This window comes from Piliocolobus tephrosceles, chromosome 5 (assembly GCF_002776525.5).
Source record: "Piliocolobus tephrosceles isolate RC106 chromosome 5, ASM277652v3, whole genome shotgun sequence".
NCBI lineage: Eukaryota > Metazoa > Chordata > Mammalia > Primates > Cercopithecidae > Piliocolobus > Piliocolobus tephrosceles.
Genome location: NC_045438.1, coordinates 43,568,377 through 43,592,802, shown reverse-complemented (window position 1 = coordinate 43,592,802; position 24,426 = coordinate 43,568,377). Strand labels below are relative to the sequence as shown.

At 37.3% G+C, this 24,426-nt stretch overlaps 1 protein-coding gene across 7 annotated transcripts in view; it reads right to left on the bottom strand.

Annotated features, from left to right (window-relative positions):
- The window catches only part of UTRN (utrophin), a 580,797-nt gene that overhangs the window by 302,323 nt on the left and 254,048 nt on the right, over positions 1-24,426 (bottom strand). For all 7 annotated transcript variants that reach the window (XM_023183788.2, XM_023183779.3, XM_023183783.3 and 4 more), the window contains 4 exons: positions 20,842-21,056; positions 18,650-18,767; positions 14,462-14,667; positions 12,056-12,210 (listed from right to left, as the gene is read on the bottom strand). In XM_023183788.2, the coding sequence (XP_023039556.2) occupies positions 12,056-12,210; positions 14,462-14,667; positions 18,650-18,767; positions 20,842-21,056 (694 nt within the window). The remainder of the gene's footprint in view (positions 1-12,055; positions 12,211-14,461; positions 14,668-18,649; positions 18,768-20,841; positions 21,057-24,426) is intronic.

The following is a 24,426-nucleotide window of genomic DNA, read 5'->3' as shown; positions in this document are numbered from 1 at the left end:
GGATATCCATGGGTAACAGATTTATAATAGTTTACATTAAAGGGAAGTAGGATATTTTTTAAAATATAAACTCTTAGCTTTTTAAAGATATTTTTGTAATAAAAGCAGCTATGATACCCTATAGCCTATAGTCACTTTGTAACATAACAAAACATGATATACTTGCCTTTTTAAAATGTTATTTTAAAGATGTTAAGTAATACTTGATATTTTAAGCTACAAGTTACATTATTTAATCAATTATGCATTTGCTTATAATTCGTCAAAAGAGTATATGAACGTGAGTAGGTATGTCTCTCTTTTTAAGAAGTTTCATGAAAAGATCATCTTAGGAAAACCATCGATGTGTGTTGCCAAATTTTGGTGTGCTCAAAAGGTGACCTTTACATTAGTATAAGATTTAAATACAGTTCTTTGTAGATTCTGGATATTAGCCCTTTGTCAGATGACTAGATTGCAAAAATTTTCTCCCATTCTGTAGGTTGCCTGTTCACTCTGATGGTAGTTTCTTTTGCTGTGCAGAAGCTCTTTAGTTTAATTAGATCCCACTTGTCAACTTTGGCTTTTGCTGCCGTTGCTTTTGGTGTTTTAGACATGAAGTTCTTGCCCATGCCTATGTCCTGAATGGACTACCTAGGTTTTCTTCTAGAATTTTTATGGTATTAGGTCTAACATTTAAGTCTCTAATCCATCTTGAATTAATTTTCGTACAAGGAGTAAGGAAAGGATCCAGTTTCAGCTTTCTACTTATGGCTAGCCAATTTTCCCAGCACCATTTATTAAATAGGGAATCCTTTCCCCATTTCTTGTTTCTCTCAGGTTTGTCAAAGATCAGATGGCTGTAGATGTGTGGTATTATTTCTGAGGACTCTTTTCTGTTCCATTGGTCTATATCTCTGTTTTGGTACCAGTACCATGCTGTTTTGGTTACTGTAGCCTTGTAGTATAGTTTGAAGTCAGGTAGTGTGATGCCTCCAGCTTTGTTCTTTTGACTTAGGATTGTCTTGGCAATGCGGGCTCTTTTTTGGTTCCATATGAACTTTAAAGCAGTTTTTTCCAATTCTGTGAAGAAACTCATTGGTAGCTTGACTCATCTGACAAAGGGCTAATATCCAGAACCTACAAATAACTCAAACAAATTTACAAGAAAAAAACAAACAATCCCATCAAAAAGTGGGCAAAGTATATGAACAGACATTTCTCAAAAGAAGACATTCATACAGCCAACAGACACATGAAAAAATGCTCATCATCACTGGCCATCAGAGAAATGCAAATCAAAACCACAATGAGATACCATCTCACACCAGTTAGAATGACAATCATTAAAAAGTCAGGAAACAACAGGTGCTGGAGAGGATGTGGAGAAATAGGAACACTTTTACACTGTTGGTGGGATTGTAAACTAGTTCAACCATTATGGAAAACAGTATGGCAATTCCTCAAGGATCTAGAAGTAGATGTACCATATGACCCAGCCATCCCACTACTGGGTATATACCCAAAGGATTATAAATCATGCTGCTATAAAGACACATGCACATGTATGTTCACTGCGGCACTATTCACAATAGCAAAGACTTGGAATCAACCCAAATGTTCATCTGTGACAGACTGGATTAAGAAAATGTGGCACATATACACCATGGAATATTATGCAGCCATAAAAAAGGATGAGTTTGCGTCCTTTGTAGGGACATGGATGCAGCTGGAAACCATCATTCTTAGCAAACTATCACAAGAACAGAAAACCAAACACCGCATGTTCTCACTCATAGGTGGGAACTGAACAATTAGATCACTTGGACTCGGGAAGGGGAACATCACACATTGGGGCCTATCATGGGGAGGGGGCGGGGGAGGGATTGCACTGGGAGCTATACCTGATATAAATGACGAATTGATAGTTGCTGACGAGTTGATGGGTGCAGCACACCAACATGGCACAAGTATACATATGTAACAAACCTGCACTTTATGCACATGTACCCTAGAACTTAAAGTATAATAAAAAATTAATTAATTAAAAAAAGATTTAAATACATTTATCTCTTTTAGAATGAAAAACAGTAGCATCAGTAGTTTGAATGGCAGGTAGAAAACTTAATATGAAATAATTCTTTAAACTTTTCAATGAGCACCTTCACAAGGGAATTTTGTTCTTTCAAATAATTCTCACCTGGGAAATTAACATTAAAGCATGCTATGGGAAAAATGCAGTTGAAATGAAGAATCAGGCACTGCACGTATTTCCAAAGATCTATGGTCTTTTAGTGACCAATCCTGGTTACGTAGAGGACAGATTGTCATCATAGTTGAAAATTCACTGCATGGGACTCAAGGAGACCCCGTCTTAAGCTGCTAACCCCCATTAACAGCCCCACCACAACCCCCTGCAGCTACCCCATGATCCCTGCCCACAGCCCTGTGAATCCAAAGGAGCATCTCTCCTGGGGCTGTGATTGTCAGGAAATAAATAGTCAAGACCACAGAGTCATTTCCTTGAGAGGAGTTCCCTCACCACATCCTATTTCCTCTTTAGTGAAGTCACTACCAGATATTTGGTCTTTATTAGTCAACCAGTATTGAATCGTAACTCCAATACCTTCCCCAGTCTGCGCCAATACACTCCCCCAACCCTTCTTCCACCATGCTCTAGAGCTCCTCTTCTAGGATCAGCAGACTCTACTGTTACCTTCTATCTCCTCGAACCAATCCCTTTTTGTCTTCACTGAAACCAGTTTCCTTAGGGCCATTATTTCTCCTGCAAACTTTTTGTTTTTTCCAGAGTCTAGCTCTGTCACCATGGAGTGCACTGGCATGATCACAGGTCACTGCAACCTCCACCTCCTAGGTTCAATTGAACCTACCACCTAAGCCTCCCTAGTAGCTGGGACCACAGGCATGTGTCACCACGCCCAGCTAATTTTTGTATTTTTTGTAGAGATGAGGTTTTGCCATATTGCCCAAGCTAGTTTGGAACTCCTGGACTCAAGTGATCCACCTGCCTTGGACTCCCAAAGTGTTGGATTACAGACATCAGCCACTGCATGGGGTCCCCTGCAAACTTTTCATGAAGTTTTTTCCTTTTTCTCTCAGATCCTTTATGCCTCAATCTGAGGAGTTGGAATAAGGGTTGTCCCTGCTCCCCACTGCTACCTCCAGGTTATTGTTTACCCATCTTGCAGGCAAAATCCTGCTGTGAAATGTACAACACATGTATCCCCTATGTTCCTATACTCAGTTTCAGGTTCAGGGGCACTGTATATATTTATAAAGGTTGACCACTGCCTCAATGAGGAAGTGAAGTTTGAAATCCAATTCAAGATCTGTTTGCCAAGCCACAGCTCTAGTGAGGGATGGCACCACCCAGAGAAAGGGACACATGAGACATCATTATGGACCAGAAGCAATCCTGTTCTCCTCTCATTTCCAAAGATCTTACTCTTCCCTGCTCCATCTTTCTCCCACTTCCATCTGCATTCTTCTTCATTGCCTCATTGGGCAGATGAATCCTATAAAGAGCAGTTCAACAGGGCTAACTTTCCTTACATTTAATAATATAAACCGCAAATAGGCACTCATTACTGCCCAGAAATACTATAAATTTGCCCTAAGAAACTCTCCATCCCACTCACAAAGATCTGATCTTACACCCAATCCTCTCTCTTCCAACTTCTCTTAGTCTCACCTCCAACCTCACTAACAACGTGCTTGATGGATCATAAAGCTCAGTTCTTGCATGAAGAACCTTTTGTCTTCCACCACTAATGGTTTAGTTCACCTACATCTAAACTCATCTTCTCGTTGCCTTTTCTGGTCATAATGAAAGGTGCATTCCAGTTCTTACCAAACCCAATTCTCTAATTCTCACTTTCTTATCTTCTCAGAGCCTTCTTGTCCTCCTTCCTTTGTCCCCTCTGTGTTTGATCACCAGTCTCTCATCTAGTGGGTCATTCTCATAAGCACACAAACATGATTTACTATAATCCATTTTAACAGAAAAGTCAATCAACTCTCTTTACCCTACAGTCCCCACACTAAGTACTACCCAATCTCTCTGTCCCTCTTCACACAAACTTCTCTAAAGTTGTTTCCACAAACTGTTTCTACTTCTTCACCTTCATCTCACTCTCTAGCTTCTGGCCGCATTACTTTCTCCAAATTGCTCTTTCAAAAATCACCAGGAATGTCCAAGCTGTGGAATTCCCAAAATCGTGTACTGTGTCATCTTATTTGATGATTCAGCCCAATTCAACCCAGTAGATCATTCTTTCTTAGAAACATTCCCCTATCTCCATTTCCTCTAAGAGATATTCTCCTCCCTCTATTTCTGAACGTGACAAATCTGCAATTTTTTTTTCTACTTCATTGGAAAATTTTTCTGAGACCCTTTTGCTCTCTTCTCCTTTTTTGCTCAATCACCAAACCCTAGGCCTTACGGACTCAGTCAGGCATGCCCTTCTCGTCTTCATCTTCACTCCCTCCCTGGTGATCCCATCCAGTCCCACATGTTCAACCTCCAATGTGAATGCTGAGAACTCTCAATTCATATCTGAGGTCTAGAACATCTGAGTTCCAGATATATATATGTAATTGCCTATTTAACCTATATACTTAGATATCTAACAGGCATCTCAAACTTACCATAACCCAACTTACAATTTTTGTTCTTCCAAAACTCCCACATCCTTTCCCAATTCAGTGAATTGTACCACCACTCATCCTTTTACAAAATTCCATCTTGGATTGTTTCCAAGCCCTTAAGGCATATATCTAATCCACCAAGATGTCTTTTCTACTTCCATAGCATATCACAAATCTACCATCTTCTTTACATCATTGCTGGCATACAATAGCCACGGGGACCACCATGTCCCAGCTGGACCACAGCCATCACTTCCTTTCTGGTCTTCCCAATTATTCTACTATACCCACTAGCAACCTGTTCTCCACATAAGATGCAGAGAGATTAAATTTTAATATATACACATCAGACAGTGTCACTCCCTTCCTTAACAATTCCAATAAGTTTCTATTGTACTTTTAATATCCAAACTCCTTCCCATGTGATATGATTAGGTTTTGTACCCACACCCAAATCTCACCTTGAATTATAACCCCTATATCCCATGTGTCAAGGGAGAGACCAGGTGGACATAATTGGATCATGGGGATGGTTTCCCCCATGTTGTTCTAGTGATAATGAGTGAGTTTTCACAAGATCTGACAGTTTTATAAGGGGCTCTTCCCCCTCCACTCAGCAATTCTCTTCCTACTGCCTTGTGAAGAAGGTGCCTTGCTTTCCCCTTCACCTTCTGCCATGATTGTAAGTTTCCTGAGGTCTCCCCAGCCATGCTGAACTGTAAGTCAATTAAAACACTTTCCTTTATAAATTACCTAGTCTCAGGCAGTTCTTTATGACAGTATGAAAATGAACTAATATACCATGTCTTACAAAGTTCAGCATGATCTGGCCTCTGCCTTCCTCTCCTACCGCATCTCAAGCTCTTACCATCATATTCATTATATTGCAACCACATGCTATGCTCTTTCCTGCCTCATGACTTTTATATTTGCTGTTCACTCTGTAATTTTCTTCAGATGGTTCCTTCTTAGCCTTCAGAACCAGTTCAAATGCCACCAAGTTATGCTTTCTAAATTTGCCTCAGTTAAGCTCCTCTCTTACATAGCACCTCTTTAATTTCTCTCACCTCCAAAACAATCTCCTATAATTATGTATTATGTTCTTATTTACCACTTATGTACATTGCAAGGCTCCCCCTAAGCAATGTAAGCTTCCTGGGAGCAGGAACGAGGTGTATTTATGGTTGAATCTTTAGGGCTGGTCATAGAGCTTGGCAAATAGGAAGCTAAACAAATACTTGTTTAACTAGTTGATTGATTAATTAATGGAAAAACAAACAAATGAAAACAAAAACAAAGACTGTGGGCATTGTTTCTGTGGGCATTGGCTCTTTAGTTTGTCTGATATGGAGCTAAATGTGCTGAGAAAATATCTGCATGCTTGAGTTTGATATTTACAAAATGAAAACATTAACATTCATAGGCATTTATCACAAAGACATTGTTGGCGATTGTGTTAAAAAAAGTAATAAAATGATACTTGAGATATTAAAACAACATAACAGAAGAGGAATATATAGAAGACTATAATTTTTATACTTCTCTTTTTGGCCAGCTTTATACCCAACTTGGAAGGGAAAACTAAAAATCAAATGCTAGCAGAGAAAATAAACAAGTTGAAAAATAAAGGTGATTTTCAGGGAAAGAAGTAAGCTTCTGAGAGGATAAATCAAGTTGACTGACCCAAATCTCCGAACCTCATATTTTTGGACATGCTAGGAGGATAAGGCTACCTGTACTTTTCACCTAAGCCCATTCATTCGGGAATGACAGCTGCTACAGCATTCGTTTTAAGAGCTTGAAGGTTGAGCCTGGCTGTTATCAGGCCTTAGGAAACAATCCCAATATGAGTATCTTCTATTGATGACTGTTAAAAAGAACTGACCAAATTGGACAAAGAATAATTGCTGAAAAAAGCTTCATTTTTATTAATCTATAGGGACAATAAACATCATTACTAAAAAAGTAATAACACATATAATAGAAGCTTCCAAATATACAACAAAATTAATAGGAAAATCAATCAAAATTAAATTTTTGAAACTTAACCTGTTTTCAGAATAGTTACAAAATCAGTCTTTAGTATACACAATGTTTAAATAACCTTTTGAACACTATATACATTCCACACGTCTAGCTGGCCATTATTAACTAATAAACATTAATGAGAAAGACAATACCATTTCAAAAGAATAAAAAAAATTATCTTACTGGATAAATCTGTATTTGTGCCTCCCACATTAAATAATTGTGTCTTATGAACAGACACTTCTCAAAAGAGGACATTTATGGGACCAAACATATGAAAAAAAGCTCAACACCACTGAGCATTACAGAAATGCAAATCAAAACCACAATGGGATACCATTTCATGCTAGTCAGAATGGTAATTATTAAAAAGTCAAGAAACAACAGATGCTCGTGAAGCTGTGGAGAAATAGGAAGGCTTTTATGCTGTTGGTGAGAATGTTAATTCATCCAACTGTTGTGGAAGACAGTGTGGCATTCCTCAAAGACCTAACAACAGAACTACCATTCAACCCACCAATCCTATTACTGGGTATATACCCACAGGAATATAAACCATTCTATCATAAAGACACATGTACGTGTGTGTTCACTGCAGCACTGTTCACAATAGCTAAGACATGGAATCAACCCAAATACCTATCAATGATGGACTGGATAAAGAAAATGTGGTACCTACATACCATGGAATATTATGCAGCCATAAAAAGGAATGAGATCATGTCCTTTGCTGGGACATAGATGGAACTGGAAGCCGTTATCCTCAGCAAACTAATGCAGGAACAGAAAACCAAACACCACATGTTCTCACTTATAAATGTGAGCTGAACAATGAGAACACATGGACCCAGGGAGGGGAACAACACACACTGGGGCCCGTACGGAGGGGGCAGGAGAAGGGAGAGCATCAGGATATATAGCTAATGAATACTGGACTTACTACCTAGGTAATAGGTTGATAGATGCAGCAAACCACCATAGCACACATTTACCTATGTCATAAACCTGCATGTCCTGCACATGCATCCTAGAACATAAAAAATAAAATAAAATAAAATAAAATAAAATAATATAAAATAACTTTAAAAAAAATGTGTCTTTTTAAATTCTGTACCTCTTCTTCCCAGGATGGTTGGATTTTTGCTTTGGCAGAAAATACTTAATTGCAAGGTAAATTCAGCAACTGTGATAATTCTGCAAACCAAGGAAACTACATTTTTTAAGAAATTTCATCTGTTAACAAAGTTTTAGAATATCTATACTGCACTCAGAAAAGCAGACAATGAAGTATTTTATCATTAATTAAAGTAGAAAGAGTTTGAAATGACTATGAACAAACAACTGACTCAACCTTCTGCTAATTTAACCACAGAAAGTATGGTGCATGTGAGTAAAAGCAGTGGATTTATCAGAAAGGCATATGAAAGAGCAGATGATGACAGTTTGGGCAACTTTTTCTTAAGTGTAGACTACCTACCAAGAACTTTTACACATAACTTTTGATATCACAATAATCCTACATATTAGACATGTTCTCCACTTTAGATCAAGAAAATGGAAATCAAGGAAATTTCAATGAGTTGAAATAACTTCCTACAAGTTAGCATAAAAGGCAAGTTCATAAGATGGCTTTTAACCAAGGATTGCCCCATATACCTTGCATTCTGTGCTTTCTGTTCTACCTGTATCAACCTAGAAATACCTTAACATAGGCAAGGTAAAATGTGACTTCATGGGTTAAGGACAAGGAGAAAAAGACAGAGTAATTAGTGATTTCTAAGGAATTGTTTATAGCACAGAGCTATGCTGTCTCATTTCCTCTACAATATTTCAGTGTAGATAACTATGTGTGCATATACATGGGTGTGCATATATATACACATACCTGTATATACATGCATGTGCAAACACATCTATACACACATAGTTATACATGTGTGAATACGTGTGTGTGTGTTATAGAATGTTATTTTGGCCCTGGAGTACCAAAATACATACAGCTAAAATAGCATTTCAGACCCAAATCAGGCATCAACACTGACTGTATAAACACATTTCAACAATCACTATCTCAACAGGCACTAGAAAATTTGTTAATTAGCATTAAGAGATGAAATGAAAAAAAAGTTATAAGTAAAAAAAGTAGTGGTCAGGATATATAGATTAGTTAGAAACATTAGAGAAAGGCCTATTGTACAAAGAATCCAAAAAATCAGGATTCAGTTGTGTTTCAGAATTAAGATTTTTTTGAACATTAGAATACTAATATTATGAAAGTAACTATATTAACTACTACCCCTGAACAGGGTCTGGGGAAGCAATCAAACACATTAATATTTCTGCAGCAAGGAACAAGGCCATTCACACTAACCAGAATAAATAAAGACTTTAATAAATACCCGCACGGCAATTCAAAGCTTTCTGTTATCAAAGCTGTTTTTAGATTTTGGCATTGTAGATAAGGGATTGTGGACTTAAAATTGTGAACAGCCAAATTATTTAGGCTAACTGCAATTCATACAAAACATTTCCTTTGAAAGATGATATTGAACTACACACATTATGCTGCACAGTATTCCATGTGTAAGTATAACAACCCTTCACCCCTCCAGAATTTGGCTGACAATGATGTATATACAGAATAGGCTGGAAGATAGGAGGGCAGCCATGGTAAAAAGGCCTCTCAGCAGCCATTAGACAGGGTGTGATGGCCATGTACTGGAGTGCATTACATTATGCATAAAAAAGGCCCATATCTTTCATCTGATATGGCTTCTAAACTCAACACAGATAAGAATCAGTAAGCAGAATTATAGACAGAACTGAGAGGCAGGTACACAAAACAATCACCAAGAATGTCAGCAAAGGCTGACAGTCTGATTGAAAGAAGAAAAATGAAACTGTTTTTAGAGATGATAAGAGCCTGACTTGCCAGTCGAGCTTGAATTCCAATCCCAGCTCTGCCATTATAAGCTGTGTGGTCTTGAGTGATTCCTTAATTTCTCTGTACTTCAATTTGTTCATCAACACAGGACTGATGAAAACGCTACCTCTCTCCTGCGGTGGTTGTGAAGATTAAACGAAATGATGTGTGTGAAGAGCTTAGTACAGTGCCTGACAATGAGATGATACTCAAAATTTATGTGCACAAAACAAAGCCCCAAATCTCACAAAGTATAGCAGCCTGAATAAATTTACTGCCAATTCTTCAGAACTCAGAGCATGAAGAGTATTACCATTTAGCATAGAAAAATATCATCCTGACTGTGTTGCATGACTTTGAACATGCCACTTAACTTCTCTGAGTCTAAGAACATTAGATTAGACCATGTATTCTCAGCAGAGGTAATAAATGGTTATTTCTTTTCAGGGGGAGGGTGAAAAAATGTAATCTTTTTATATATAAAGCACAACCATACAGTACACAGTATATCACGGTATTAAAATTTCATGGGGGAGATGAGTCTACAAGGGCTCCTTAGGGAAGCAATAACGTAAAGAAAGGTTGAGAAATACTGGTTCAGAAGCACTCTAAGGTCACTTATATCCATCAAAGTTCTTTAATTCTATCTTTGCAACAATAATACCAAGAATTAAAAAAAAAGGAAAGTTAAATATACATTCACAAGCTTTAAGAAGGCAAAGAAAGATTTATATATTCTACAAAGATGTCCATCTAAAATAGTTAAAAATTTAAATATCACTGTATTTAAAAGAGAAAACTCTCTTTACATATAGAAGCCCTAGTTGTCATTCGTGAAGGGATCCTATGAGCCAGTTTTGCTCTGTTTTCCCTGCTTTATAGATAACAATATATCTAAATCATGTCTAAATATTAATATAATTACTTATTTCCCCCACCACCAAATGCAGAGAAAAACAATAAGGCAACCACTTGTAACTACAAAGAAACTGGAACATTGTGATTGTCTTAGCTATGATAAATGAAAAATCGTCTTGCAATATAATTCATTTTTAATTGCCTCTTCCATCTAATCCAACTACTGCTGTAGGCCGTCTTAAAACATTTACAAAGTAGAAGCAAAAAAAAAAAAAAAAGAATTGGAGGTGCTAAATAAACCAGGCCACACATTCCTAAGAGATCAATTTTTTGTTAAATTACAAGGAAAACAAGTCCTAACTCTTGGACATGGAACTTTTGGAAACACGAAGATAAAGTATATTTAAGGACTATATCTCTTGAGGTTAAAGCTGTTTTTAATTCACCTTCTTCCCCGCGTGAGTTATGACATCTTTACTACATCCAAATAACCTATTATAATAAAAGAGAAAAGTTGCAGTAAAATGTTAGAAAGACCAATATTATACTCACTCTGCTTTAACCACTTGCGAAGTTTTGCCTTTGCTAACCCAGTCTTATTTTCTCCAGTATCCTAGGTGTATCTAACAACACATTCAACCTCACGTTCTGCCCTCACAACTCTCTTCTTCGAGGTTTCAGAGCTTCAGCGATTGTAACTAAAAATAACATTCTGGAAATGTATAAAACTTCTCCATGTCAAAATGTTATTAAATGCTTAGTCATAGTTTATTATCAGGAATATATCAGGAATATAAAGTGCTCTCATACCCACTGTATTCACGGCAAAATAGATGTGTTTTGATACCAAACTGGTTTTAAGACACTTGCATTTTAATAGATAACGATGCACGTAATTTCACTTAGACACAAGCATTCCCAGTACTATATGCATGATGTAAATACCTTTTTTTACTAGTGATGAATACAAATACGCAATCCTAAAGAGATGCTAATCACTGTTTATAGTTTCTCAAATTCTAGGTGTTCAAGTGACAGAAAATTCTCTTGTAAACACATATTCTATTTTGGGCTGCTCCAAATACTCTAACTAGACAAAGTAATGGGAAAAAAGATAGTAAATTAACTAAAACCCTAAATGCACATAGATTATTTCAGGGGTTTAGTGTTGAATCCATGTGTTTCTGGTCCTCAACTTAGGATGCCCCACCCAAATAGCACACTATTACAATTACCTTTAGGGATACTATTACCCTGATGCATCTGTAAACACCTGCACTCCTTACATTCAGTGTACTACAAAGTGTATTCCAAATAATACCAAGAGTATAAGATAATCAGAGCACGTAATCATTGGCAAGGTTTAGGCTGATTTAAAAAAAAAAAAACTCCATTGTAAAAATTCAAATACGTATTGTATAAACATACATTCTGAACTAAGTATGATAATACTAACTCAGCACATCACAATATAAAAACAAAAAAACATAAAATGTACTTGCAGTAGCCACATGTTTAGCCAGGTTTCCATGACAAAGCCAAAGCAATCAAATTCTCAACTTGACAATATACATTCATCTGCCAGGGCCTTAGAGTTACCTTTGTTTGAGATTGATCCATGACGTTTTTAAGTACTCTGTGGTTTCTTTCACATTCCTTGTGTCATCACTTCCATATTCCTCCAGGAGTTTCTGCAGGATGTTATCGAATGCCATGACGATACCATCTCCAGGACCCAGTTCTTGAAGCAGTATCTGAGGTGCAAGTGCAGGTCTGTTTGTTAGACTTGGTCACTCCGTAATTAGTATCATCAAAACAATAGCACTCCCAGAAGATTTTGACATGCTTTAAATACAGATATCACGAGATGAAAACAGACTGGGGGCAAATCCTTTCTTATATGTAAGCAGAAACCAAAATTAGGAGAAGTGAAAAGAAACTAAGTGAAAAGAAACTGACTATCTAAGAAAGTGATCAGGTACATAGATGACAATATTACAAGATTATTATCTTTTTCTTTTTGAGATATTTTCCTTCCTCAAACCATTTGTCTTTTTCATTCCTTCTGTTGTACCTCTGATCCTTACAGGGACATGTGTCACAAAGGACTGAATACAGACAGAGTTTCTGCACACATGCCTGGAGAAACGTGAAGGATCAACAACATGGACATCTTCTATCTCTTGCCCCTGAATCACAAGGTGTGTTTACAAAGAACCGCTTGAATGGATCAAGCTGCCAAGCAAGTTTACTGAGAGTTTACTTGAATAGCCAAACTGATGCTGAATTTATCCACTGGCATTGGTTCTTTGATATAGTTTTTCAGCCTCTGAGAGTCTCTGGATCAAGGTACTCACCATGAAATCTAAATGACAACTGAAACTTTTAATATAATGCTTTTTGTAGCAATTGGGAAGATTTTAAATCAGCCTAAGGTTTCAGAAGAAAAGAACCACACTGCTGATTAGAAAATAATCTTCTAATATGATAACTGAAACACTGACATCATTTTAATTGTATTCCTCTAGTTAAGGGGCCAGGGGCTTTACTACGACTTAGGAATCGTTTGGTGGAAACAATCAGCAGTATCACAAACACAGGGAATGATCCAGAAACACGTATAACTGGCCACCTGCTTTTAAAACTGTAACCAAGTAAAGTCTGCATTTGTGGAGAATAAAAACATACTTCCACATTTTCGATTGTTTTCTACATATACTCTCTTAAATTCTTCACAGATATATACTTCTATCTTAGGCTAGCTGAAAGGCAAATAAATGTTATACCAAACTATAACCTCACAACCAAAACCTCCAATTCAAGAATATTTTATAATTTTATACAGAGAATCTTAAAAGCACTTTTAAAATTACCATAGTTGTTCAATATTATCAACTCTATAACTAACCTGATGACAAAAAAGATGCTTGCTATTACGAAATTAATAAAACCGTTTGGTTAAAAAGACATTAAAGGAAACTAAACTTAACCTGATTTGTTCACTACAGTAGCCCTCAAATGAAAGTCTTGGAACATTTTATTAATAAAAATAACCTTCAGGGTAAGTAAGTAATATGGTTTGGATTTGTGTCCCCACCCAAATCTCATGTTCAATTGATGGAGGAGCCTGGTGGGAGGTGACTGGATCATGGGATGAATTTCCCCCATGCTGTTCTTGTGATAGTGAGTTCTCACAAGATCGGATGGTTTAAAAGTGTGTGACACTTGGGAGGCCGAGGTGAGCAGACTACTTGAGCTCAGGAGTTGTAGATAAGCCTGGGCAACATGGCAGAACCCCGTCTCTACAAAAAATACAAAAATTAGCTGGGTGTGGTGGTATGTGCCTGTCATCCCAGCTACTTGGGAGGCTGAGGCAAGAATCGCTTGAACCCAGAGGTGGAGCTTGCAATGAGCTGAGATCCTGCCACTGCATTCCAGCCTCAGCAACAAAGTGAGACAATGTCTCCAACAAATAAATAAAATCTGTGGCACTTCTCCTTTCTATCTTTCTCTCTCTGTCTTGCTGCCTTGTAAAGAAGGTGCCTGCTTCTTCTTTGCCTTCCGCCATTATTTTGAGTTTCCTGGTGCCTCCCAGTCATGCTTCACTACATTATCCCTCAAATGAACTGTGAGTCAATTAAATCTCCTTTCTTCATAAATTACCCAGCCTCAGGTAGTTATTTATAGCAATGTGAGAACAGACTAATACAGAACGGAAGGGAGCAAAAGAGGCTTCCTGGAATCTTGAAAATGTTCTCTTTCTAGATGCTGATTTGAGGGTGTGTTTCACTTGCAAAAAGTCATGCACATTCTTACTTGTTATGCCTCCAGAAATTTTTCAGAAAAATTTTCCAGATCAAATTCTTCAATAAATTTCGATATATACTCTAAGAACTTAGGAAAAATCATGACAGGGTCCTATTGTTAAGAATTACAGTGAACAATAGAAAAACAAAAGTGTATCCAACAAAATAATACTGCCAAAAAATATCTGATGAGTCTTACTTGGTTATCAGAAATTTGTTTGGTGAGTGGATCCCGTCGGGCTTGCTGAAGAATATAGAGTCGAGCCTCATATTTTCTCATCAGTTCTTCAGTCTCCTCCCTATGGTCATCCCACCGAAGACTGTCAATAATCATGTCCTCAAGCTGCTGCTGTCTTAGCTCAACACCATGCTGAGTGCCATCCCACTGGTTCTTGACCCTTTCCACTGAGGGTAGCATTATAAAAGAAAAAAAAATTCCAACATGTAACTCTCAGGAGAAAGAAAAAATACCAGATATCAAATGTATCACAAATAAGTCTATGAACAGCAAAAAGAAAGAAGGCGAGCGGATAAACACATTTGAAAGGAATTTTAATACACATCTGCCATCCTATACAATTGACATATTTCTGAAACCATGCTTGAGAAAAAAAAATCTTGAACTCTATTTTAAGTGCTCTAAAACAACTCACAAGAAAATATCTACTATTATAAACAGATACTGCCAAAACATTACAAAGAAAATAATTTTCTATTTAATTTTGTATTTATAGTTGTGTTTATAGACCTGGTTTGATGAAGGTAGGGTTTAACAGTACTTCATGATAGAACTTTAAGACAGACAGTCACTTGTTACCCTCAAAGGAGATTTTTCTCAGGCAGTCTTGATTTTAGAAGAAAATGAACTGTGTAAGAATATTTTTGCATTTATTTTACTGTAGCAGGAAAATTTTCTAAAAGGAATTTTATATGTTCAAGTCCAAGAGAAACACTAAAAGTAAAAGACACTCATGTACTATGCACCCAGCAGCTCTTCATCATAAAAATTCCACACTGGTTCTTGTCCGTCCTCTTTTATTGTTGTTTATTTCTAGTCCTTTTACTCATTATCACCTTCTCTCTCTATTTCTCTTGTAGCTTCCTCTTTTCTCCTTTCTCTATTTTTAACATAGTTTTAAAGACAGAGAGATCTAAGGAAACTTTTTTTTTTTTTTTTTTTTTTTTTTTGAGCGAGAATCTCGATCCGTCGCCCAGGCTGGAGTGCAGTGGCACGATCTCAGCTTTTGCCTTGCTGCATCCTCTGCCCCCCGGTACAAGTGCTTCTCCTGCCTCAGCCTCCCAAGTAGCTGGGATTACAGTTGTGTGCCATCACACCTGGCTAATTTTGTATTTTTAGTAGAGACCGGGCTTCATCACGTTGGCCAGGTCTCAAACTCCTGACCTGTCTGCTTCGGCCTCCCAAAGTGCTGGGAATACAGGCATGAGCCACTGCGCCCAGTTGGAAACTTAAATTTTTATTTTTTATTTTTATTTATATATATTGGTTTTGAGAAGGTTTCTCGCTCTGTCGCCCAGGCTGGAGTGCAGCAACACGATCTCGGCTCACTGCAAGCTCCGCCCCCACCTCCCGGGTTCACGTCATTCTCCTGCCTCAGCCTCCCGAGTAGCTGGGACTACATGCATCTGCCACCACGCCCGGCTAATTTTTTGTATTTTTAGTAGAGGCGGGGTTTCACGGTGTTAACCAGGATGGTTGCGATTTCCTGACCTCCTGATCCACCCGCCTCAGCCTCCCAAAGTGCTGGGAGGCCTTAAATCTTTTTTGAGTGCTGCACCCAGCCTTAAATTTTGTATTAATCACTTCAGAGTTAGTTCGTAATCTTGAACTGAGGTACTAATAAACAATAACTTAGAATATCTGCAAGAGCCTGCTGATAATAAGTAGGTAGAATGTTAAAACCACACTGCTGGAAGATACTTTGATTATCAGACAAAAAGAAAGGCTATAGTTAAATACCAGGCCCACGAGGAATGTAACTAAAACAAAACATTCCAGCTGAGTTATCATGGAACACTTTGGCAAAGTTCTTGGGATAATATATGGTTATAGTAAAACATAAAAGCTATCAACTGGCTGGGTGCGGTGGCTCACGCCTGTAATCCCAGCATTTTGGGAGGCCGAGGCAGGTGGATCACCTGAGGTCAGAAGTTCAAGACCAGCCTGACCAACATGGTGAAACCCTGTTTCTACCAAACATTCAAAATTAGCTGGGCGTGGTGGCGGGTGCCTGTAATCCCAGCTACTTGGGAGGCTGAGGCAGGAGAACTGCTTGAACCCGGGAGGCAGAGGTTGCAGTAAGCCAAGATTGCACCATTGTACTCCGGCCTGGGCAACAAGAGTGAAACTCCATCTCAAAAACAAACGAGCAAAAAAAAAAAAGCTATCAACTTAAGGTTGTTCAGAAGGCCTTAAGTTATACTTACGTGACATCATTCTTTAAAACTTGCTCAATGAGACAATCTGTTTTATGATGTCATAGCTGTTTAAATAAATTGCTTACGTTTTAAACTTAAGAGAGGACAAATCTATCATAATGTTCTGTCAGTTAAAAAGTTACATAAAGTACTTATGACCAATTCTATTACTAATAGAATCCTTTAACATTAAACAAATGAGCCCAAAGACATCAAGCAAGAGTAAATATCACAGGTTTGTCATAAAAAAGAAGTAAATTGTCCCATTCATTGTGTGTTAAGCCCTAAAACCAGGTTACTATTGGTAGCAGGACATTCCCGCTGAGAAGAGTTTTTCATATAATGAGGAGTGATGAAGGCTATAGAACGTCTACACACATAGAAATATTTATATATAGAGAGAAAATAGAGTGTGTACATTAAATAGGAAAGGGAAGATATTTAGGAGAAAGAAAGTCTTGTAAAAATGAATACACAAACAAACAAATACCTGAAAGAAGTTTTGGACAAAAAGAGAGGTCATGAAAAAAAATAAATCAAGATGATAGAAAAAGCAAACTGGAAATGGTTTTGTTGATAGTTTGGCATGACTAGAGCAGAGGAGCTCCCCTGTGATGTGAGGGAAACTGGCTCACTCCAAAGTTCCATAATAGGCACAATCCATCCATTCACAAAAAGAGAAAAGAAGGAAAATGATGTATTTAGTAAAAATAAGCCAACACTTTCAGACACTAAAAGTTCTTTTCTAATGTACCTGCTATAATACCCTTGTTGCTACCAGGAACTTTTTTGAAATCAAAACATACTTTTTACAGGAAGAGTAGCTGACTTCCTTCCCTTGAGAAAGATTAGGCTTTATCCTTCCAGTTTATATTTTGCCACAAGCATTTATTAGGTAGTTAATTTGTATTGGGAACTGTGAAAGGCCCAAGGGCAGAAAGATGGATATTCACAATCTATGGAAGGGAGAGAGAATTAAAGTAGTTGTGAGATCTATAATAAAGCTATGGGGGGGAAGGCCATAGAAGGAACTAAAAATAGAAATTAACATTCACCAGGGACCAGAAGAGGGGGGAAAGACATTACAAAGGGGGTGACATTTTAGCTGCTGCGTAGAATTTCACCTGGGAAGAAAAGGCCAAGAGAAAAGAAAAATAATGTGAATAAAGGTAAGAAGACTAGGAAATGTCAGGATATTTTAAAGAATAACAGCATAACTACAGGCTGGGCTGAGGGCTGAAGTGAGAGAAGGGGTAGTGGCAGCAGATTGTGACAATCCCTAGATGTCACTCTTGAGAATTTAGACTTCGTTTGCTATTGGTAGTACATTTCCACTAAGAAGGGTTTGTAGACGCTAGATGCTTCGGTTTGTAGAAGCTAGATGCTTCTGAGCTAGAATGCAAACCCCAAGCAAGCATCTTTGTTTGTTATTGTTTTGTATGTTTATTTTTTGTTGTTGTTTTCTCTCATTTTTAACTAAAGTATCCCCAAATTAATGTCAGTCACATAAGCACATAGTAGTTGTTCAATAAATATTTGTGGACTGAATTTTGGGTTGAGTTAGAAGACGTAGTAAGACCTGATTTTAGACAATACAGTATAATGAGAGAAAGGATTTGCATTCTTGTGAGTTTCTCTGACTTTTTTTTTATTCCTCTAAAAGAAAGCCCAAGTTAAGAGAAGAAAACCCAACGTGTAAGTAATTACTTAAGAGTCGTGATCTTAATAATTAAGGGCTTCATAAGGTCATTGTAACAATGTTCACAAAAGATAAAAACAAGGGAAAGCTACATTTCTGTATAAATAAAGAGTAACAAATATTAAACACTATTATTCTAAGTTGAATAATCTTTGAAAATGTGTGTGTGTGTTTGTGTGTGTGTGTGTGTGTGTGTCACCATTTGCAGGGAAAGTGGAGGATGATACATAACTTTTAAAAAAAAAAACTTACATTTTTCTGTAATTGCTGTTCTCACATCGGAACTGGAAGCTTTATTTTTCAAATTCTGTGCCAACGTAAAAACATAATCGAGCTGAGGATGGCGCTGTTCTAAGTCAGCCTTTGTAATCTGTTAAGTAGAAATGATTATTCGGATAGGTTAATAAGCCATATGAGAAGAATAATAAACAAAACAGATGTGCTGACATCAAAGTTGTCATTATTTTCCTTCTCTCCGGCACAGTGAGGCATCAGCAACGTGGCAGAAAATGAGTGCATGATTTAAAGTCAAAGATCCCTCATTCAAATCTCAGTTCTTCCATTTAGCACCTGAGTCACCAGGCAAGGACCTTTACCTCTCTGTGTTTTTGTTTTCACAAAAAAGAAATAATAAAATACTGACACCTCAATTACATCCAGTCTAAGCACATTAAATAAAGAAAAACCCTTCAAAAGCTGAAAAATGCCCTGAAAACATTAGCAGTTAGTGCTGCTGCTGATGCCTTGCATATCTGTTCTGTGTCAGATGTGAACACAAACTAATGTCATAGGGTTGGGGATGACATAGAAAAGTGCTAAGAGGAATAACTATAAATTAAATCCTCTTAGAAATGAAAAACTGCTGCTGTAGGTCGTTTGTCTCTCAGTGATGATAAATATGGGAGAAATGGTAACAACATCAGGAAAATCATGTGTGTTCAGTACAGAACTAATAACAGTTATAGAGACTAAAAAACAATTTACAAAAAATACAAATAGTGGCAAATGACTTTTTCCCAGTCCTTCCTCTTTACAAATTCACCAATTTTATAGATTTCAGCTACTCCTCTGGTGTCAAATGATTGCTCACAACTTTCCATCCTAAATCCCAGGGCACATGAATGTTGATCACTTCCTTCTAAATGGCACAAGGACTCCTCACCACAACACGTCTGAAACTAAATCACTCAAACCCTCATTCACACTCCATGTCTTCTATTCCTTATTTCCACTAATTGCAACAGCATCATCTTAATCATTTCAGAAAGGGCTCTTTGTCTTGATTTAAGCAGTTCTTGCCTCCAATCCATCGTAGTCTTCTACTAAAGCAGAGCATTGCTATCATGAGTTCCTAGTCACAATTTTAAAAAAGAAAAAGAAATGGGAAGAAAATGCTTACCAATTTCTTACAGACTAAAAATCCAAAGGGCTTTGCACAGCCTGCAGGCTCCTTCACAAAGGGAACTTGAGCTGCTTTTCCTGCCTTGCTTCACACTATATTTCTTAATTGCACAAATGTTGGCCCTAGTGTCCTTCGTGCCTCCTGTACCACATGACTTTATTCACTCTGTTCCCTATGCCAGGAATGTCATCACTTTATCCTAGATACCAAAACCCCACAGAGTTTGCTTTCCATCACTGGAGAAGGGATCCCCTTCCTCATCCCGGCTCCCCCAACAGGGTGCTTGTACTTGTCCTGAGGCTTTTATTAGACTCTTGTCTTGCCACAGTAATTTGTCAACTCGTATGTACTCAGTGTCTCTGCCTTGGTGTGGGCTTATTTGTAATGTGGGGATAGAAACAGTACCTACCTCACAAGATTATTACACAACTGAATGAGATAACATGTATAAAATACTTAGAAAAATGACCAGCACACATGAAGCACTTAATAAAAGTTAACAATAGCTGTTATTATTATTTTATTGTCGATTCCCAATTTCTACCTAATTCTTGTCAGTATCCTTGTACCACTTGCAACCCAGAACTTAGCACACACTAAATAGGGGAAAATAATTTTACAAATTAATATTAGATGGTACATGTATAGTAATAAAAGTATAGGAGATACTCACTTCTCAAATCAGAAATTAATCTCATTATGAAATATATGTTGCAAAGACACTTTAGGAGATTATCCTACATCACACGATAGGCATGAAATGTTAACATCAGCTTATGTTTATACTAATGTGTCTAGCTTTATGGTACCAGTTTTAGATTTTAAAAATGCACTAGGTCTTTAGTTTAAGTCATATCACAACAGTATAAATGCATGAAAGGCTCTAAGCTTTGTAGTTAGCCCTGAATGGTTGTTTGACAGATACAGAATTTTTTAAACCTCATTCTCTCATAGTTTAGGATAAACAAAAGGGATTCAAACAGATCTGGTCTACCTCTGGGTTGTGGTGTTTCCATGATAAGCCTTTACACTATGCACCTACTTTCATTCGGGAGACGGTCTTATTGATCTCTTCTACATCCCCGACAGTGACAATGTTGGACTTCAGCATCTGGTCGATTAATACCAGCCAGTCGGCTAGTTCTGTTATAGTTTTATCAAGATCAGCAGGAATTGAAATTTCTGAAGTACGATGAGACTGAACAGGAATATCTGACGCAGATGATACTAGCACCACCTTTTGGACACTAGGATGAGCTGAAATAAAAAACGTAGCAAAAGAGAAATCAATCAACAGGATGTTTTAATTATGGTGGTGTCACGGTGACATGTGTATGTGTATTTAAATAAAATTTAGTTTAAGTAAAAAAATTCTAAGAGGTTATTTTTTCATACTGAAATGGCTATGGCATTACCTGTAATATCCGTATGTCTTTGGTAGCTATCAAGCTAACGAAACAGTTTTGCAACATTCTAGAACGTAATCAACACTGACACTGAGAAAAACTAAAAATAGAAATGTGGGAGAATTGGAAGTATTATTTTATTTTGGCAAGATGATTTTAATTATAAAGCCAACTTATTCAAAATTTTTATTCTTTTTTCATTTAACTTTATAATGTGAGCATATTTTATTCTTATTAAACACAATTGTGAATACCTACGTAATAACCTATACCCACATTCACTTTTATTTAACCCTTTGATATTTAGATTGCTCCTGAAATTTTATTTTAATTTTAAAAAAACTTGGAAGGAATATCTTTTTGTGTAGAGTATGTTGCACATTTCTGATCCCTATCTTAGCATAGATTTCCCAAGTAGAATTACTGAGTCAGGAAATACAAAAAAAAGTATGTATTTAATATCCATTGCCACATTGATTGGTTTTGATACAGTAAGTAGTTGAATTAGTAACTAAAACCATCTGTAACTGACTTCAGGTATGATATATTAGATGAGGCTTAAATAATTTTCTAAAATGTAGAGCCAATCTGTAAATTCAGCACAATCCTAATACAAATCCCAACAGGTTTGAGTGTAACCTAACAAAATCATTAATTGAAATTTCTGGTTATAAAATTAATTAGAAGAGAAAAGGACAAAAAACAGTCAATTTTTTTTTTTTTTTTTTTTTTTGGTAGAGGAATATGCCCTCCCAGACACTAAGTTATATTATTTAGCTAATAATTATTAACTCAGTATATTATGGACTGAGACATTTAAAGAGACCAACAGAAGAGAAGAGTCACAGTGTGTAGGTGGCAGAGAAATCTGACCTTTGCAGAGATTGAATTACAGATCAATGAAGAAGAATTTACTGTTCAATAAAGTGGTGACTCACGGCTGCAGCAGGGAAATGATGGGACTGATTTTAACCTCACATGCACCATAGAAAAATTAATTCTTAGTGGATTAAGGACCCAAATATGAAAAATAAAATTGTTAGTTAAAAATATGGAATATTTTTATTACTTCAGAGGACTGAAGTAGCTCTCAAACAAAACACAAAAAAAGGGAAGCTATTAATAAACTATTAATGCTTAAGAATTCCAAAGAGCACCATAAGTAAAGATTTTAAAAGCCTTCGAAACAAGAAAGGAGATGGTATTTGCAATGCACATTCCACGCCAAGAACTGATAACCAAAATACTTTTTCTAAAACTTAAAAAATCGTCTAAAGACAATCCACAAAAGAGGAAATTTAAAAGGCAATAAACATAAAAATGCGAAATAAATGTCCAACCTCATCTATAACTGAGATAGTACAAACTAAAAGGAAATACCCTATATCCAATGACCACCATCAGCAAAGTGACATCTGAGAAGCTCCAGGTTTCTAGAGACCCTTCCAAGGGTCGAGATGCCTACACTATTCCCATCAGCATATTATTTGCCTTTTTAAGCTCATTCTCTCCCAAGTGTACAGTGTGTTTTATCTAAGTCTACATAACAGGTGATATCACAAGAGACCAAATGCAGAAGCAGAAATAAGAATACAGGTGTGTTCTATTAAGCTAGACATTTAAGAGATTTCAAAAAATATAAAACTGTAGCTTTTCCAGGTTTTTGTTTGTTTTAGAAAATAGAGTTGGTTTTTTGTTTGTTTGTTTGTTTGTTTTTTCTTTGAGATAGGGGCTCACTCTGTCACCCAGGCTGGGATGCAGAGGCATGAAAACAGCTCACTGCAGCCTCAACCTCCTGGGTTCAAGTGATCCTCCCACTGCTGCCTCCTGAGTAGTTGGAACTATAGGCCTGCATCACCAAGCCTGGCTAATTTTTTTTTTAAATTTTTTGTAGAAACAGGGTCTGTGTCTCCCCATGTTACCCAGGCTGGTCTCAAACTCCTGGGCTGAAGTGATCCTCCTGCCTCAGCCTCCCAAACTCCTGGGATTATAGACATGATCCCCTGTGCCCAGTATCTTATGCTAATAGGTTACAAAACATGCTATTTTTGTTAACATATAATAGCTTTATTATTATTATTAAAGAACTTAATAAATGAATTAATGGAAATGTTTTCTAGTTAGGTAAATATTGATAGATATCACTCACAAAAACAAAAGCTCTTTGAGAGTCCTCAATAATTTTTACAAGCGTAAAGGGGTCCTGAGAACAAAGTGTTGAGGTGCTGGTAATGCTGTAGAACAATAAGAACCCATCACACACAGCCAGTGTCAGTGTAAACTGGGTCAAGTAATCTAGACAGCATCCTAATGGCAGCTACTGAAGTAGAAGGCACCCATACGCTATAACCCAGTGATTCCGTCAATAGATACACACCCTACAGAATACCTCACACATCCTTCTGCCCAATCTTCACTTTTAACTTTTTTTGTAGTTAAAAAAAAAAAATTCATTGTTTTAATTCACCAAATACCTATCAAGAACCTATTATGTGTAAGGTACTATTCTAGATGCTGCAGGCATGGGAGTGTGCAAGACAAAGTTCGGGCTGAAGTGCAATGGTGCGATCTCGGCTCACTGCAACCTCCACCTCCTGGGTTCAAGCGATTCCCCAGCCTCAGCCTCCCAAGTAGCTGGGATTACAGGCACCCGCCACCAGGCCCGGCTAATTTTTGTACTTTTAGTAGAAACAGACTTTCGCCATGTTGGCCAGGCTGGTCTCGAACTCCTGACCTCAGGTGATCCACCCGCTTCAGCCTCCCAAAGTGCTGGGATTACAGGCGTGAGCCACCACGCCTGACCAGAGCTTGCATTCTATAGTGAAAATGGATGTGTGTTATGAAGTAAAATCAACACAAGAAGACAAAGAGAGACAGGGTGTATCTGAGATACCGTGGGTAAAAAAGGGCTATCCTAGAAAGGGATATTTGAAGAAGAACTAAAGGAAGTGAGTATGTGAAACATGAAAATATCTGAGAGAAGAACATTTAGGGAAGACAAGAAGAATGGCAAGCACAAAGACCAGAAATGCATATGTTCCTGGCATGTTTGAAACAGCAAGAAGACCAGCGTATTTGAAACAGAATGAACAGAGGGAAAAGTAATAAGAAATGTGATTAGAGAGACAGACAGATATGCATGGTGTTCTGGACCAAGACCAGACTTTGGAACTCATTTATGTGGATGGAAGTGATTAAAAGGCTGTGATCAAAGAAGCGAC